The sequence below is a fragment of the Oryzias latipes genome, chromosome 15 (assembly GCF_002234675.1).
Source record: "Oryzias latipes chromosome 15, ASM223467v1".
NCBI classification, from domain to species: Eukaryota; Metazoa; Chordata; class Actinopteri; order Beloniformes; family Adrianichthyidae; genus Oryzias; species Oryzias latipes.
The window spans coordinates 8,753,365-8,769,532 of NC_019873.2; the positions used below are offsets into that span (position 1 = coordinate 8,753,365).

A 16,168-nucleotide genomic window follows, 5' to 3' on the forward strand; every position below is an offset into this window, starting at 1 on the left:
AAAGAAAACACTTAAAAAGTAGTATAGTTCGGGTACGTTTATTCATTTACATCTTTTTACACTCTGCATTTTAAAGCGTAAATAAAAACGAGTTACTTGAAAACTTTAAATGACGTCTGTTAACGTCAGTCTTTATATCTTTGACACTTTATTCTGAAAAGCCCGCAGCACTAACCCGGAAGTTCACTTTATCTCGCCAGTCGCAGCCGTGATGGGTCAAGAAGAGGCTGTTGATTAGGAAGCAAAACAGCCCGACTGAAGCCATTTGAATCGTTTTATTCCGTCTTTGCGGTATGTATATATGTATGTATTATATAAATACATTTGCTCGGTGAATGTTTGCTGTAAAATACGTTTATGCTGTACTGCTAAGTCAAGTTAATAAATAAACACAACAAACGTGTCACGTGGTGTTGCGGGTGTTAATAGGGATCTGAGCAAAGGTTCGTACATATATGCGGAGATAGACATGAATGGATCCATGTTAGAGGTTTGCTTTTCTTCATTTTGTAAGTATAAGTATGAGTTGGTGCTTGATACAATACATTTAAACCGACAGATCTGAGAGGCTTGTTTTATTTTTTTTATTTTTTATAATTAAAGCAAGTATTTCAATCAATGAATGACGGCATTTCTGTCAATCAATGTCTGACGTCAATATCAATGATGAGATAAAGGTAGACAAAAACAAATATGAAAACAAATATAACTTAAAAAAAATAGATAAATAATTAAAAAAAAATAAAAAGTAAGGGGCCATTATACAAAAGTTTAAATAGATCAAATACATTTTTTTGTGATTAATGTAATGCTTGTTTGTAATTTAACGCGCTTGTGCCTGTTATTGAAATTATATATATATATATATATATATATATATATATATATATATATATATATATATATATATATATATATATATATATATATATATATATATATATATATAATAGCAAATTATAATGTTGGTAGTTTTTTCCAGTTTACTCATTTTTAAAATGCTTTCTGTAGATTTGCAAAAACGTTTTAGTGCACTACTTTAAATAGCTTAAATGCTTTCTTGTTGAAATGTGACCATTGATGGATCTGTTTCGGAAATGCTGCTGTTCCTGTTAGGAAGTGTGTTGCATTTAAGGAACAGCAAAGCTGATGTGACTGCAGACTGGGTTGATCTACTACAATTTAGGCATTTGTGTTGCCAAGAGTCTGGCAATACAATACGTATCACGATACACATGTCACAAAATAATACATATTCCAGGATAATGTAACACAATTTTATTTTTTTTACAAGAGTACGACTGAGAAAAAAAGTTGTCTAAATATGTATTCCCCTTTTTACATGAATAAAAATGGTAAAAAAAAAAAAATTTTATTTAATGATCACAACATTCAGCTCTGCTACTGTACCACATACACAAGTTGCTTCTAACTAGGGATGGGAATAGAAGCCCCATGAAGCTTTCACAGGGTTCATGTAATTGTGCCGGAAAAATGAACCACCCATTCAGGGCTTTGAAACCACAGAACAGCGGCATCTGGTGGCGGGCTGGGCGTATATGATATCCTTCAACTAAGCTCCTCGTAACACTTCAATGTGGAAATGATGATGAAAACACGTAAAACAAAACAATATTGTTAATGATGATTAAAAAAAAATAATAATAATAATAACACAACGTGTGACGTTTTCTGTGAGAAGTGCTTGACACTGCAAAACACACATTGTATTACCATGTACAATGACAATAAAGGATTCTGATCACATGAGGAAAATTAACGAAAGGCAAAAAAAAAAACATTAAAAACACTGGTCCTGAACCCAGAACCACTTGCTGCTAACACCAATGACTTTAACACTGAGTTATCTCTAATATTCTCCATTGCCTATCATAAATTCATAGGATTTTCTTTATATACAACGTTCATTGTCTTATTAGGAGAAACCGAGCTAAAACGATCCCAAGCCACAGTACGTTTTTTTTATCAGGAACCATGGTAAAGTGCAATGAACTGACGGTGATTCAAAAACAGGGGAAACAATAGAACTGGTCGGGAAACTTTTGGGATTCATTTGTATTTCTAAAGAATAGTGCGCCCAACTTTTCAAACACAAGAGACACATCTGGGGGGTATTCCAGGAAGCATGTTTAAACTAGCCTGACTTTAAGCCTGATCTCTGGCTGAAATCCGCCTGAACTTACTTACTCGGGGTATGTCGGTTCCAAAAGACCGGATATGAGTTGGCGTAATTACGCTCGACTTGGTAACCCTGGGTTAATGCTCGTGCACAGCAAGTACATAAAGACATTCTCAATGGATCACCGAATTCCCGAGCCACCATGGAAACGCGTGGGGAAAAAAGAAAGCGGGACACTTGAGACGGAAGTGAGACGGAGTCTGAGATCTTAATGACGGCGGATAAAGATTATAAATCCATCAAAAAAGTAATACGGCTGCATCATCAAAAAAAAGAGATTCTGCTTCGAGAAAAATAACAAAGTTTCTGATCTTGTTTCCATTTTCCTTGTGACGCATATATATATATATATATATATATATATATATATATATATATATATTAACTAAATATAATTTTTCTATTAGTAACAAATAATTTAGTTAAATTTATTGACATAATAAGCCATAATTGTTTATACAACTCAAATTTACGTATTAATCTAACTAAATGTCACATTACTCCATTAATCTTTTTTCCATCTTAATTAATTATATTTCTTGAACTGTCATATGTCTAAGTTTGAGCCGGCAGATATGCTCATTTTTATAACAATAAAAAGGACGGGAAAAAATGGAATGCAAAAATTCATTAAAGAATATTCCAACATTGTAATTACACTTTAATGTGGTAGGGGTGGTAGATAAACTCATCATCCTCTCCTTCACTCTCACTCATGGTGCAGAGACATAATTATAGAAGGACAAAATAACTCGGCAAAACACAGTAAAATAGCTATACAACTAAACACATTATGTCAAAAACCCACACTTAAACCCAAATCCGTCCAGACAGGCAAAGGGAATTATATCCCAGAATCCCTTGCGGTGCCTATCTAACTGCAGCACCAAAGTTCCACCTACTTAATTGAATTAATTTGAATGAAAGCAAAATAACTGTCTGAAAACTATGTTATTTTTAAGGTGACCTAAAAAAATGATTTATCTTAACTGAAGCAAATAATTAAGTTAGATCAAAGTAAAAAAGTTTATTTTCCAACATCCATACATGGTCTTATCATCCTTTCATGTTGGAAAAAGTATTATCTGAGCTTCTTCATCCACTAAATCCTCTTCAAATGGACACGCCATGCTACTTCACCTCTCTGTAAACAAACTAAGCTTCAACTAAACCTGCTCCGGACCAGGTTATGTTCAGAGCATGAGTTGCCATGGTAACTTGACCTACCCTGAAACATACCTCCATTTCTGGAACCAAAAGCTGAGGTTATCAACTTCCTTATCCTCAAACTTATCGTGGGAGCTAGCATAACCTGCTTTCTGGAATACCCCCCTGAACCGTGGTTCGACCAAACGAAGCGTTTGGTGTTTCATACGTCATCAACCACGTGATCTGCGCTAGTTCACACACGCCCCGAAACATTGTTCCAAACCACTCTGCTTCACGAAGGTGAAACAGGCGCCGAAGCGTCGTGTCAAACTTTTAACCAAGCAAGTTCATTTCTATGTCATGGTGCAGGCATGTTCTGGCTGCATGGGCAGAATATTGGCGGTTCTGATCCACTCAAGTCGAAAAGCAGTCAAGTTTTCACTTTTCCTCCACACCAGGTCTGTATTCGAAAAATGGTTTTCTTCTGCTGATTTTTTTCAGATTTCTGGAATTGAATTGAAAATAAAACATGTAAAACATAACGACATCTCTTGGCAGTAAAAATACAAAATCCAGACACTTTTATGAACAAATATAGTGACCGTGTTGGCTGCATGCCAAGATGCGAGTTGAAATTTCTTGTTAAAATACTTTAAGCTTTTGGAAAACAACATGATTTTGATGCTCTCTGCACCTCTACTTGTTAGCCCTACAAAATAAAACCCACTTCAAAATAAAAGCTGTCCAGAAAATGCCCCCCCACACACAGAAGCGTTCAAACATGAAACATCCCTTAAACTTTTAAAACAATTGGTCCAGCGTTATATGTTTTTCTGATGCATTTTTTTGGCTGTGGTGTGGCTCGTACACTAGGAAAATATTGTTTTTTTTTTTTGTTTTTTTTTTATTTAGAAAATATTGTTTTTATTTGAATAAAACAAGTGAAATCTCCTTTCCAGCTGCTGACATGTTGCCTGTGGTGGTGGTGCATGGAGGGGCAGGCCACATCCCCAAAGAGCGGGCTGAGAACTCCACCTCGGGGGTGTGCTCAGCTGTGCGTTTGGGCTACCTCGTCCTGCAGGAAGGGGGCAGCAGTATGGATGCTGTTGTTGAGGCGGTGGTCCAGCTGGAGAACAGCCCGTACTTTAATGCAGGTAAGGAGTCCCTCATGTAAAGCAGTCTGGATTTTCAAGCTTTCGTGCTCCGAAAATGTGAATGAAAGACATTGTTTCAGTAGTTTAGTATCCAGCATTACTTCCAAGGAAATGTACTTTGAGGTACTATATCACTAGGCTGCAACTCTTGTTTTGGAAGTTATCAAAATATGATTCTCGAGCTTGAATCTTCCTTAAAAGGTCCCAAAAGCTGCAAGATGTTGACCAAATTTGCCTGAATGTCTTGTGAGACACAGGGTTAAAGTCCTGCGGAAACATTAAGAAGACCTTCTGTCAATAGTTTCCAGACTTGCTGGAAACATTTGTGTGTTTGAGCTGAAACACATTGATCTCCCACAGATCCAGAGGACTTAAGCTGTGGTGGGGGGGCAGTTATCACATGTTTTCTTTTGATATTTTCAAACACGTTTGTTTAAACTCAAACGTTGCTCAAACCTTACATTTATTTTAAAAAAAACACACACACACATAAAAGGAGAATTCACTGAACATCCCTGAGATCCAATCAAATTGTCATGAACTGTCTGCATGGGAAACAGTCTGCAGCATCACTTTTTTCTGAAAATTCTCACCAGGATCTGTTCAGGTACCATGAACTACAGAAACTGTGTTTCTTTCCAGAGAAATATTGCACTGGATCAAGCGCGCATGCTTGCTTTTTATCAACTCCAGGGCCATCTGGACCTGATGAGTACATTTTAGAAACAGCAGAGTGGAGAGGTGGAGCTGATGTGTCTGTCACCGCAGCGCTTGGCTGCACTTGCCGTGCAGATGCTGAAGTAGTTTCAGTTGTTTCTTTTTTACGCCATGTTTTAATCTCCTCTTTTTTTTTTTTTTTAGCAGTTTTAGTGTACTCTCATGTCTCGTCAAGTTCCTGTCCATCACTTGTGTTGTCTCGTGTGACGCTTCCTGTTTTATTCTGAAGGTTTAACCCACCTATTGTTACAGTCCTTCCTCTCCCTGCCCTTGTCTGTTTCCCCACAGCTGAGCCTGCCTCATCATCCCTGATCGTTTCCACCTGTGCTTCCCCTCCTCATGTATTTATAGCCTGAGTTTCCCTTTGTCCAGTGCTTGTTTGTCATGTGACTTCACTTGTCAAAGCTAACCCTAAACTTCTCGAATCCAAGAATTAAAACGACCTTAAACTCTGCATCTGAGTCCAGTCCTGTGTTCTGCCTTGTCAGGTACAATTATACTGAGTCCGAAACTGAAACAATACAATAGCATTGTGTACAGGGAGGGCCTGATTTATGAATGGGTTGGCCACCCTCTTGTGGGCTGGGCCCTGATCTGCCACATCTTTGATTTGATTTGAAATGGTTTATTTCAAGCAATCAAATAGAAATAATACACAAAAGCAATATAATCATCAGTTATACATTCATACAGTAACTAATCAAACTTAGGATAATTAGACATAATTAATAAATATTGCTTGAAAGGGAGTGGAAGGAAGCGAACTTATATAATCCCACCCCGTTATACTATAACCATTTTATTACATGATTTATCAATATCCGGTTCCTAGGTTTTATCAGACAGAATTAACAATCATAAGGTATCAATAAAGCACATGCCAAAGATGAATTACTTAAGTACTACGTCAAAAATAACTATTTTAGAAATCAACATGGCAAATGCAGCATCTGAAATATATGCAAATTATGTTACTTTTAAAAGTCATTCATATGCTTTAAAACATAATACTATATCAGTAAAATAGACACAACACTGTTACAGGAATTTTCATAGCAAAATTTCATCAAGTATCAAAAGTTAAAAACATGTGCAAAATTATGCTACATTAGGAAAGATTTTTGAATCAATTTATCAATTTTAGGAGCTAGTGAAGTAATATCATCAAAAGTCAATCAATTTAACAATTTTCAAAAGTGATTAATCATTTGTTTTACTCTTTTTATATTTTTTTTTGTATTTTTATTTTATTTTTTTATATAATAAAGTAATGCTGTAGGGGAAAAATAAAAAGGGTCCATAACTGTTGATTGTCCAAGGTTGGTATTTCTTCTTTTACTGATAACAGCCGTTCTTCTGGGTTTAAACAGTTAATGGTTCTCTTCAATGTTATGTCTGCAGACATTAGATTCAGGTCCATATCCTTCTTCAGCTGATATCAGCTGCGGTGAAAGTTGAGGTCAAATTGTCTGCAGGTCAGAACTCTGCTGTTATTCAGGTGACGTCAGACATACAGAGAAAGTGATGATTCCAGGTGTCATATTTCTTGAAATTATTTGGCTCTTTGATTTATTACTCCACGTTGTTTCAGATAACCGTAATCAAGCACTTCTCAAAGTCCTTCATGGTGTTCACGACCAGAACCTTGGCCCGGTCCTCTGGACCGAGTGGTTTGACGTAAATCCTGCAGCCTTTAACCCAAGGGTTCTCAATCTGCTTACGCTTCCTGAGAAGCCGTGCATGTTTTGAGATTTCAGCATTCCTTCTGGTCAGATGGTCGTTCAGATAAACAGCAGATCCTATGAGATTTTTGCGTTGATTCATCAGAGCTAGCTTGTGTTTGTGATTCACAAACCTGATGAGGATCGCTGGTTTATCCGTCTCCTTTCTCCTGGGGAGCAGGTGGCAGGTCTCGATGGAATTGAGATCCAGGGAAATCCCTTTAGATGTGAGAAATGAATGTATTTGCTGTTCCAGCGACGCTGCACCGATCTCCGTATTAGAACTGCTAGCTACGCTAGCGCTAGCATTAGCAGTACTAGCTCCAGCTGCATTCAGCTTCGCTCGAGGCTTGATTGGTACTCCAGTGAGAATGACATTATTCATCCTTACTTGCTGTTCCACATCGTCCAGTCTTTTCTCCAGAATCTCGACCCGGTTTTTGTCGCTGCTCGTTTTGAGCCCGAAATCTTCGGAACTCTTCCATCATATCCCAGAGTGGTGTTAGCTTAGCCGACACTTGATCCATAAAACTTTTCAACGTTTCTTGAATAATGTCAAGAGACTTTTTGAGCTCTTCGTATTCCTGGGGTTTCTTCGGGGGCATGGTCAGCTCTCTTTTTTGGAGAAAAATCAACTTTTTAAGTAATTTGAAGATAGTTGTATTCGCAGAGAGGCACGCCACGCGTCCTGCTGTATAACCCGGAACCGGAAGTCTTTTGAATCTTCAACTCCTTTAAAATCTTCCTCTAAAAGTCGCAGTTCTTTCATGTTTCTAATCCATTCCAGGCAGTTTTTACTTTAGCTTTTGTGAGTCAGAAAACTTAGCACCCATGGATTTCAGCTAAAACTCCACAAAACGTCTTTAATGCATGGTAGGGGAGGTGTGATAATGTGGTCTCAATTTGCCCAGAACCTGGACATCTTGTCACCATGTCAAGCCAGAACTCTCCCAATGACCTTGGTATTTTAGCTGCAGACACGAGGTCATCTGTCTGACAGCAAAGCTCTCTGGGTCGGACATCAAGCAGCAAATCTGATGAGGGAGTTGTTGGGAGATTATTTATGCCACATTCCGATTGAGGTTTCTACTGTAAAAGAAAGCGTATTTATATATTTTAGAAAAGTAGCGGATATTGAATATTCAATTGACAAGGCGTCTATATTGGTGTCAGATTTTGCTTTGATAATTAAAGAAAAAGCTCTCCTGCCTTTCAATATTGCACTATTTCAATATATTTTTCTTTCTTTTTTTGCATCTACGCTGATGACTTTTTAATACTCTGAGCCAATAATCTGACAGTTTGTCAAATCATCTTTCAGGGTGTGGTTCGGTGCTGAATGTCAAGGGGGAGGTGGAGATGGATGCCATTGTGATGGATGGGAAAACATTAGACAGCGGCGCAGTGTCTGCAGTACGCAACATCGCCAACCCCATTCAGCTGGCACGGCTGGTCATGGACAAGGTTTGTAGACCAAATGAGTGCAAACTGTCACATTTTTCAAACTGTCATGCAAATGTAGATCCTCCACCGCTTGCTGAACATCCAGAAGAAAAATCAATCAGGCTGAGTCGTGTTTGAAGAACCGAATCATTTCTGATGATAGGAGAAACTGGAACGGTTGTGTTTAGACGGTGAACTCCACCCTGCATCCCAACGATCAGTTGTCTTCCTCGATCTATCCTGCAGACCAGTCATGCATGTCTGACAGCAGAAGGAGCCAGTAAATTTGCTCGCTCTATGGGAGTTCCTGAGGTGCCCCAGGAGTCCCTCATCACCGAGTACTCCCGCATGCGCTGGAAAAAGAACTTGGCACCAGAAGCCAACCCTGTGGAGTGCCAAATGTAAGACCTCACTGTTTGAGTATGATATAGTGTACTTTGCTTTAATGTAATTGCTTCCAGCAGTTTCAAATCAGCACATAATAAATTCTCCACTTTTGCTCTGTTTACTGGGTGGATTTTGAGTAAATCACAGGATCTTTAACAAGCTCCCTGATGTTAGCATTGACCCAATAAGGATCATGCTAAAGGTCATGTGTTTATTAAGGAGTTCTTACCTTTTAAAGAGGCTAAAGTGTCTGTATTTGAAATCAACTCAGTTGTTGATTCACTAGAAAAAGGTTCAAACGCTACTTATTTTAAACCTTCAGTTACATAACTGGAAACTGCTACAGGTGACCTGTATGTATGTTAAGGTGTTACAGATACGCACCAGGATGTAGGAGGACAAATGCTTGCAAACACTGATGGCTTTTATCACATATTGACTGCAGTTCTTAGATTTTTTAGACTAAAAATTTACAAATTGGCAGCAATAGTAATTGGAGTTCATTACAGCTGGTTCACCTGGCTGACGTGCTTCTGTGTAGACTCGTGTAGCGGATGAGAAGGATTTGTCAGAACCTGGGAGTTTTTTTTATCTGTTGTCCCGCTTTGTTTCCAACTGGCAGTTTCTGTAGGATAATGAAACCTGGCTGATAATCCCTTTATTTAGCTTGTGTCCCTGCCACTGATGGTGCTCCTTCAGGTCACCCTAGCACGAAGATTTGCACAGAAACTTTAGTATTTTGCTGCATACGATGGAGGACCTGAGCACAAAAAGTCTGCTCAGCCCCTTTTGTACACAGGGTCAATATTGGACCAGCAGTTCAGTCTGCTGTTCAAGTCAATCCAATTGACTGTATATGAGAAGTGGACTGAGCGACGCCACGCCTCTCGTGTTCCAAACAGGAAGAACCTGCTTTGGAGAAATAAACAGCTATTGTTCAGTCCTTCTAATTGTCAGAATAACTATTCACGCTTTTATCGTGTTTTTTTTCTTTTTCATGATTTTTTTTTCTTTATTGCAAATGTAACGTGTTGAGGGTCAAGGCTAGGTGCTCTGACATGCACAGAAAAAGGAAGAATAATGTCTCAAGTAGCCCAGGGTGCGTGAATGAAAACACAAAGCAAGTCAGAATGGATGTCAATCGAGTGTATACAGAGGACGAAAGCTGGAGGTTGAGTTCAATTGGCCAATTTCATACAATCCAGAGATGTTTGTTGTAGTGGGTTGCTTACCAGCTGGAGTGTATTGCAGACAGTTGGGGTGTTGGAGGGGATGTAATTGTCAGGCTTGGTTCAGTTTGGGTAGCTCATCATCAACACACACACACACTCACACACAAACAAAAAACCTGACCTGACCTGACAAAAAAACGCATGTGGCCGTTTTGGCAGAGAAAATTTATAACAAAAAAATAACGTAGAAGAATACTTCGACTTGGACTCGCCCATAAATTCAAACAAAATAAAGAGCCAATTTAACAAATAAAGGCGTCCAAATAACTGATTGGGCCACGCTAGCTTTAGCCTTAGCGACGTCAACCTGGTACAACTGTGTTGCCGCATAACTACATGGTCACGGCAACACTCACCCATGGGCTGTTCAAAGGTAGGTGGCCGGTGCCGGTTAGCTGGTGGGGCAACCGGGTTTGCAAGACGCGTTCGAATGTTCACTGCAGCAACAGCCAAGAACTGGAAGCAGGAAGTGCACCCTACAACCTGGAACTTATTTAGCAGTGGGGGCCCGCCACAATAAAAGCATGTGCCAGGTGTTTCTCCTTAAATTAATGGCACACGGTTACACAGAGTATTAATTTAGTTTATCAGGGGTCCAACATTTTTAGCCAAGCTTAAAAGAATGAAAATTAAAAATATAACAATAAATAGTTAAAGGGATAATGTATGAATTTAATGGTTATATTAGTGGAAATTGTTGGTATTAAAGTCAATTAACGCACACAACATAAACTTAGATATGTCACAAACAGGGAGAGATGACAGACACGGCAGTAAGTGGTTTCAGCCGCAGCAGGATTGTATACAAAAGTTGCCAATAGTTTCAATTTCAGTGTCCTTTTAAATGACTTCATTTGGTTTGAACTGGAAGTGACATCACAGTTCCCATGTCCAGTCAAAGGTCAAACTCCAAGGTTTTGTGGTTGTGAATTTGTGTGTGTAAAAAACTCACATTGGCATCTCTTGGTGATGCCATAATTGTCTACGCCTGGATTCACAGCAGAGAGCCGCATTTACTGAATGTTGGAACGTTTTTTGTTTGCTATACCAGTCAGCTGAGGAACTGTGATGAAAACAAATAGTGAGAACATTTTTGAAAAGGGGAATCTAAGAAGTCATTTTACCTGCTGTGGATCTTTGGAAAAACAGGATGGTTCAGCTTCTCTGTCCGTTGCCTTTTACAGGGGGAAAATGGGCACAGTCGGCGCTGTGGCAGTTGATAAAGAAGGCAACGTTGCGTGTGCAACCTCCACCGGTGGTATGCTGAACAAGATGGAAGGTCGAGTGGGGGATACCCCATGCATAGGTCAGTTTTCTACACTATTTTCTACACTAAATTAAGGAAAGAGTGTTTCTTTCTGAAGCTCACTTGGCATGTTTCACATTCTTTGCCTTATTATTCGTAGCTGTTTATAAAGACACTGTGATGAAAATCGTTTTTGGTGTCTTGAACATCTTCTTGTGGCATTTTTCCTGTGTTGGAGGACATAGGTAAAGAAAAATGCAGCTTAAAATTGGATTTCTTAGTATTTATTTTATTCAAATTGCTGTGGATCAGGAGCAGACCAAAAAAGGGCAGTTGCCCACAAGCAGATAAAACGCCTCACCTGTTAATACTTAAGTGTCTACTCGCATATATTTGTGTACTCTTACTATGTAGTTTTTGTGTTATCAGTACATAAACAATTTTATGTACTAATAATTCATAATACCATGTTTATTTAGTCTCAAAATACTTAAATAATTATATATATATATATATATAAATAACAATTATTATTATTATCATTATTATAAATAAATGTAGATCTTTGAGACATTTTCGTCTCAAAGTAGCTCACATGCCAAAATAGTGTGGGCACCCCTACTCTTAAGCTCCCAGCAACAGGGAGGGGAAGGGGGGGGGGGGGGGGGGGAGTTTGCTCCCGGCCAACAGCTCCGCCCACCACTCGGAGAGAGATATTTCTAATGAATTCCTGCCGCCCTGCAGAAAATATATCCTAAAAGATGACACCGTTTTTTAAATTTTGGCTAAAAATGGCATAATGATAATAAAAAGACCACTGGAAAGGCTTTTACTATAGATCATAAAATGATCCAGAATTCAGCAGGATTCACTGACTGTGGTAGACCTGCAGCATGAGTAATGTAGGCCTGGAGCCAAACTGTAAGTATAGCAATGTGAGAAACTGTGATGCATGTTCCATTTTAGTTAACTGCAGCTAAAGATTTTGGCCTTCAGCCCTGCCAAGGAATGAGTGGTTTGACCAGCATGACGCAGCAGCCAGACTGCAGCCTCATGGTGGCAAATCTAGCCGGGAACTTGCTAACAGTCAGAACATTTCAATTCCAACTATAAGTCATCGTAATTTAGATCTTAATTTTTTTAAGTTCTTATCTTTCTGAATCTGTGGGTTGGCAGTAATACATGTTGCACTATTTGGGACTAAGCTTTCATTTCAAAGTGGCGTAATCGCCAACATGATCGGCGATTAAAGCGACTCACAAACATGCAAGAAAGTCCTTTGCACACCGTCCTCATCAGTCCCAAGAGAGGACATCAACAGCGAGGTTTCTGCAATTTATGAAAACACGCGGATCAACTTTGCTTTTTGTACCACAATCTCATGCTGCCTAACTTTTTGACTTGCTGCTCAACCAAACGGTAGAGCACATTTAGGAAACATCATTTTAAAAACATTGTGTGTTTTCTAGCAGCTGGATAGTTGGTTAAAGTCCCCCTCCGCTGAACAGACCTTCCATGCTACTGCCTAACTATGTAGCCATAAGCCCCTGTGCCAGTCCCCAGCCCGGATAACATAAAGGGGGTTGTATCAGGAAGGGCTGCACGGTGGGGTAGTGGTTAGCACTCTTGCCTCACAGCAAGAAGGCCCCTGCTTCAAGTCCCAGCTGGGGGACATGAAAAACACAACATCAATGGGGACATTTCTGTGTGGAGTTTGCATGTTCTCCCTGTGGGTTCTCTCCGGAGACTCCAGCCTTCTCCCACCATCCTTCATAGGTTAATTGGTCACCCTAAATTGTCCCTAAGTGTGAATGTGAGAGTGCATGGGTGTGCGATTGTGGACACTCTACCCTGCGACAGACTGGTGACCTGTCCAGGGTGTCCCCTGCCTTCGCCCACAAGTGGCTGGGATAGGCTCCAGCAGCCCAGTGACCCCGAAAGGGAATAAACGGTTCAGAAGATAAATGAATGAATTTATGTTAAAGTTTGACTTTATTGACTATGAAAACTTTAAGGGAACTGTTTATTTAACTAAAAAAAATAAATAAATAAAATAAAATGCTGCTGAGCCTGTTACTCCGTGCACTTCTGGGATTTATTTATTAGTTTTTTTGTTTACTTGTTTTTTAAAGAAACAAACTAAATTGTTGGTGTTTGCATTATTCTAAATGTTGATGCCAATATTTTCACTTCTGCTGCAAATGAATATCGGTTTCATCAGCCTGCTTGACTACTAATGATCGATATCTGCCCTGAAGAAAAAAAAACCATTGGTTGATCTCTAGTCCCAGTTGAAGGATTCATTCTGCCTTTTGTTGTCAAAGTAGAAAATTCCTGAACACACTAAAGCTTCAGAGTCAAATGGAAAGTAAAAACTGTATTACTAGAAAAAAAACAGCTTCTTGTCACAAAGTTGTCATTTGGCTTTAGTGGTTTTTCATTGATCCTGTGAGAAAAAAACATGTGACCAAACAGGAAAAGACGGGATTGTTTGTGTTTGTCAGGAAGTGGAGGTTACGCCGACAACCTGTCAGGAGCCGTGTCCACGACCGGTCATGGAGAAACCATCATGAAGGTCATGCTGGCCAGACTCATTTTGTTTCACATGGAGCAAGGTAACACACACACCTGGATGTTAGGAGTGTAGAGAAGAAGTCAGGCGGCCCCTTTTTTTCCACAAATATACAGATTAAGATGATGTAGATTTCATTATACAAAAGGGCTCCAGCTTTTGGTACAGATTGGCCTTAAAGTTCCACTCCAATCATCTTTTGATCGATTTTCAAAGCGTTCCCAGTGCTCTATTAGTTAGACATTATATCGTTAGCCAAAATAATAAAACTGCCATTTCCTAGGACACAGAAAACACCATTTCCTTTGGAGTGGGTCTACACAGACTAAGCCCCACTTTGTTCCAATAGTAGTACATTATGTATAAAGAGATGTAAAGATGATGGTGAGTTGATTTAGAGCTGGACCAACTCAAGCACCAAAATGGGCTCTGAAGGACATGAATAAATCCTGAAAGATGGCCCTGGTCCGGCTGACTCCAGCCTCTGCTTTCTGCCCTCAGGTCAGTCCGCTGAGGCTGCCAGTGATCTGGGGCTGGCTTACATGAAGTCCAGATTGGGGGGGCTGGGGGGGGTTGTGACTGTGGACCCCCGAGGCAACTGGGCCGCCCGTTTCTCCAGCCAGCAGATGTCCTGGGCCGCAGCTCAGAACGATACTCTGCACTACGGCCTGTACACTGGAGAACATTTCAGACGGAGCATCAGGGACACGCACTGACCCAAGATTTCCCACCTTTTTATTTTAAAATAAATGAAACAATCAGTAGGATTTTTATACACATGGAAGATCAACAATGAAGTTAACACGGTTCTCAAACTGATCTGGAGGTTCCACCCCAGCTCGGTTCTTGAAAGGAGATCTGTCTGACATGAATCTGCTGTTTCCAAACCGAGACACTGACAGGAATCACCTCCAGCTGCTCCTCTGTTAATCAGCTGCAACCTTGTGATTTTTAACTACTCTTAGTAGATCAGTTACGGTCAGCTTAAAAAAAAAACTTACAGAAATAATCATTTTTATCTTTTACTTATTAAAAACAGCAGTAGGTTACTACATCGCTGTCAATATGTGACACTTTAATGGAACATTGAATGGATTTAAGGTTCTGCTGCTTTTAGTTTAAATTTGACCAGTGTTACTTCTGTTTAATGGACTTCTTGGTACTGACTGACTTGGGTTTTATTTTGATTTAAAAATTAAAATATATAAAGCTTGTGCTGAAGAACTGCTGATTTGAGCCTGTTTATGAAAAATGCTGAAATTGCACATCCATTTGAAACAGTATCTATAAAGAAATGATTGTAATGTTGGGGTTTGTTGGGGTTTTTCTAAAAACCGTGAATGAAACCAGCCTTCAAACTGAAAATCATGACACTCCTGTTATTCAGCTATCTCCACTAGATGGTGCTGTTTTGTAGACAGAAAACTGGTTATTTTCAAACAATGACTAAAAATTGTCTGTATTTACACTATTTTGTTGTTTTGTTTCATACTTGTATGTGTGACTTCAAATTAAAGTATTCTATATTATCTGTTGGACTCAGCTTTCTCTGTTTTACTCATCTGAGTGTGATTGATGCTTAATTTCCTTCGTGTGGGATCAATAATTAAAGTAAATAAAGTAATTATGATTCTAAATAAGCAGCATATCCTTTTAGAATTCTAAAGCTATTGAAATGTTCAACATTATATTATTAATTATACTTTTGTTTAGCACAGTCGTGTGTGCGCGCGCGTCAACTGAAAAGAACCTAAAATTCTGTCGGGAGGATTCTGTCGTCTTGCTGCCCTCTAGTGTCTGTAGGCTGCAACTGCATGTTTGTAAGCTCCCGACAACTCATTTTAGAAAAACGACTTGGATTAATTCTACCTAATATGAAATAAGTGAGACTAAAGTCGAATGAAATTTCTTTGAAAGTTCACTAAATCATAACTAAACGTTTTTATTTTGCCAATTAAATAGACTTCCTGAAAAAATAATGTATTGGATTGTTTTTCATTGTGCAGCTGTTGGTTATGGAGTATTTGACAGCGAGACATAAACAACCTCCACTAATAAATGTATTTATTCTACACTAATAAATTCCACAACTTTTGTTGTCACATGATGTTTTCACATGTAGCAAAAAAAATGAAAACGTTCTTCTGCTGCAACAACCTTTTCCACCTCAATTCTGATTTGACTGCCTCAATTCTGAAACTAAGTGGACTTAAATACTTTTCAAACACCCAAATCGAAAAAAATAACCAAAACTATTTGAGTAAATCTTGAAGCAGTGAAGAAAATAACATGAACTCTCATATTGACTTATGAGCCAATATGAGGGATAATTTCAAAATGAATCATT

The 16,168-nt window shown here is 38.9% G+C and overlaps 1 protein-coding gene across 1 annotated transcript; it reads left to right on the forward strand.

Annotated features, from left to right (window-relative positions):
* Nucleotides 1-182: 182 nt before the first annotated feature.
* asrgl1 (asparaginase like 1) lies at nt 183-15,359 on the forward strand. The gene is made up of 7 exons (XM_023963578.1): nt 183-291; nt 4,309-4,503; nt 8,263-8,405; nt 8,631-8,785; nt 11,188-11,309; nt 13,754-13,864; nt 14,323-15,359. The coding sequence occupies exons 2-7, from the start codon at nt 4,317-4,319 to the stop codon at nt 14,535-14,537; spliced, it is 933 nt and encodes a 310-aa protein (XP_023819346.1). The 5' UTR covers nt 183-291; nt 4,309-4,316; the 3' UTR covers nt 14,538-15,359.
* Nucleotides 15,360-16,168: the final 809 nt, after the last annotated feature.

Bases quoted from the DNA above. Each gene is read 5' to 3' on its own strand.
- asrgl1 (XM_023963578.1), top strand. From the start codon at position 4,317: ATGTTGCCTGTGGTGGTGGTGCATGGAGGGGCAGGCCACATCCCCAAA. The intron at 8,406-8,630 runs GTTTGTAGACCA...TCTATCCTGCAG, and splicing joins CACGGCTGGTCATGGACAAG to ACCAGTCATGCATGTCTGAC. The intron at 11,310-13,753 runs GTCAGTTTTCTA...TGTGTTTGTCAG, and splicing joins GGGGGATACCCCATGCATAG to GAAGTGGAGGTTACGCCGAC.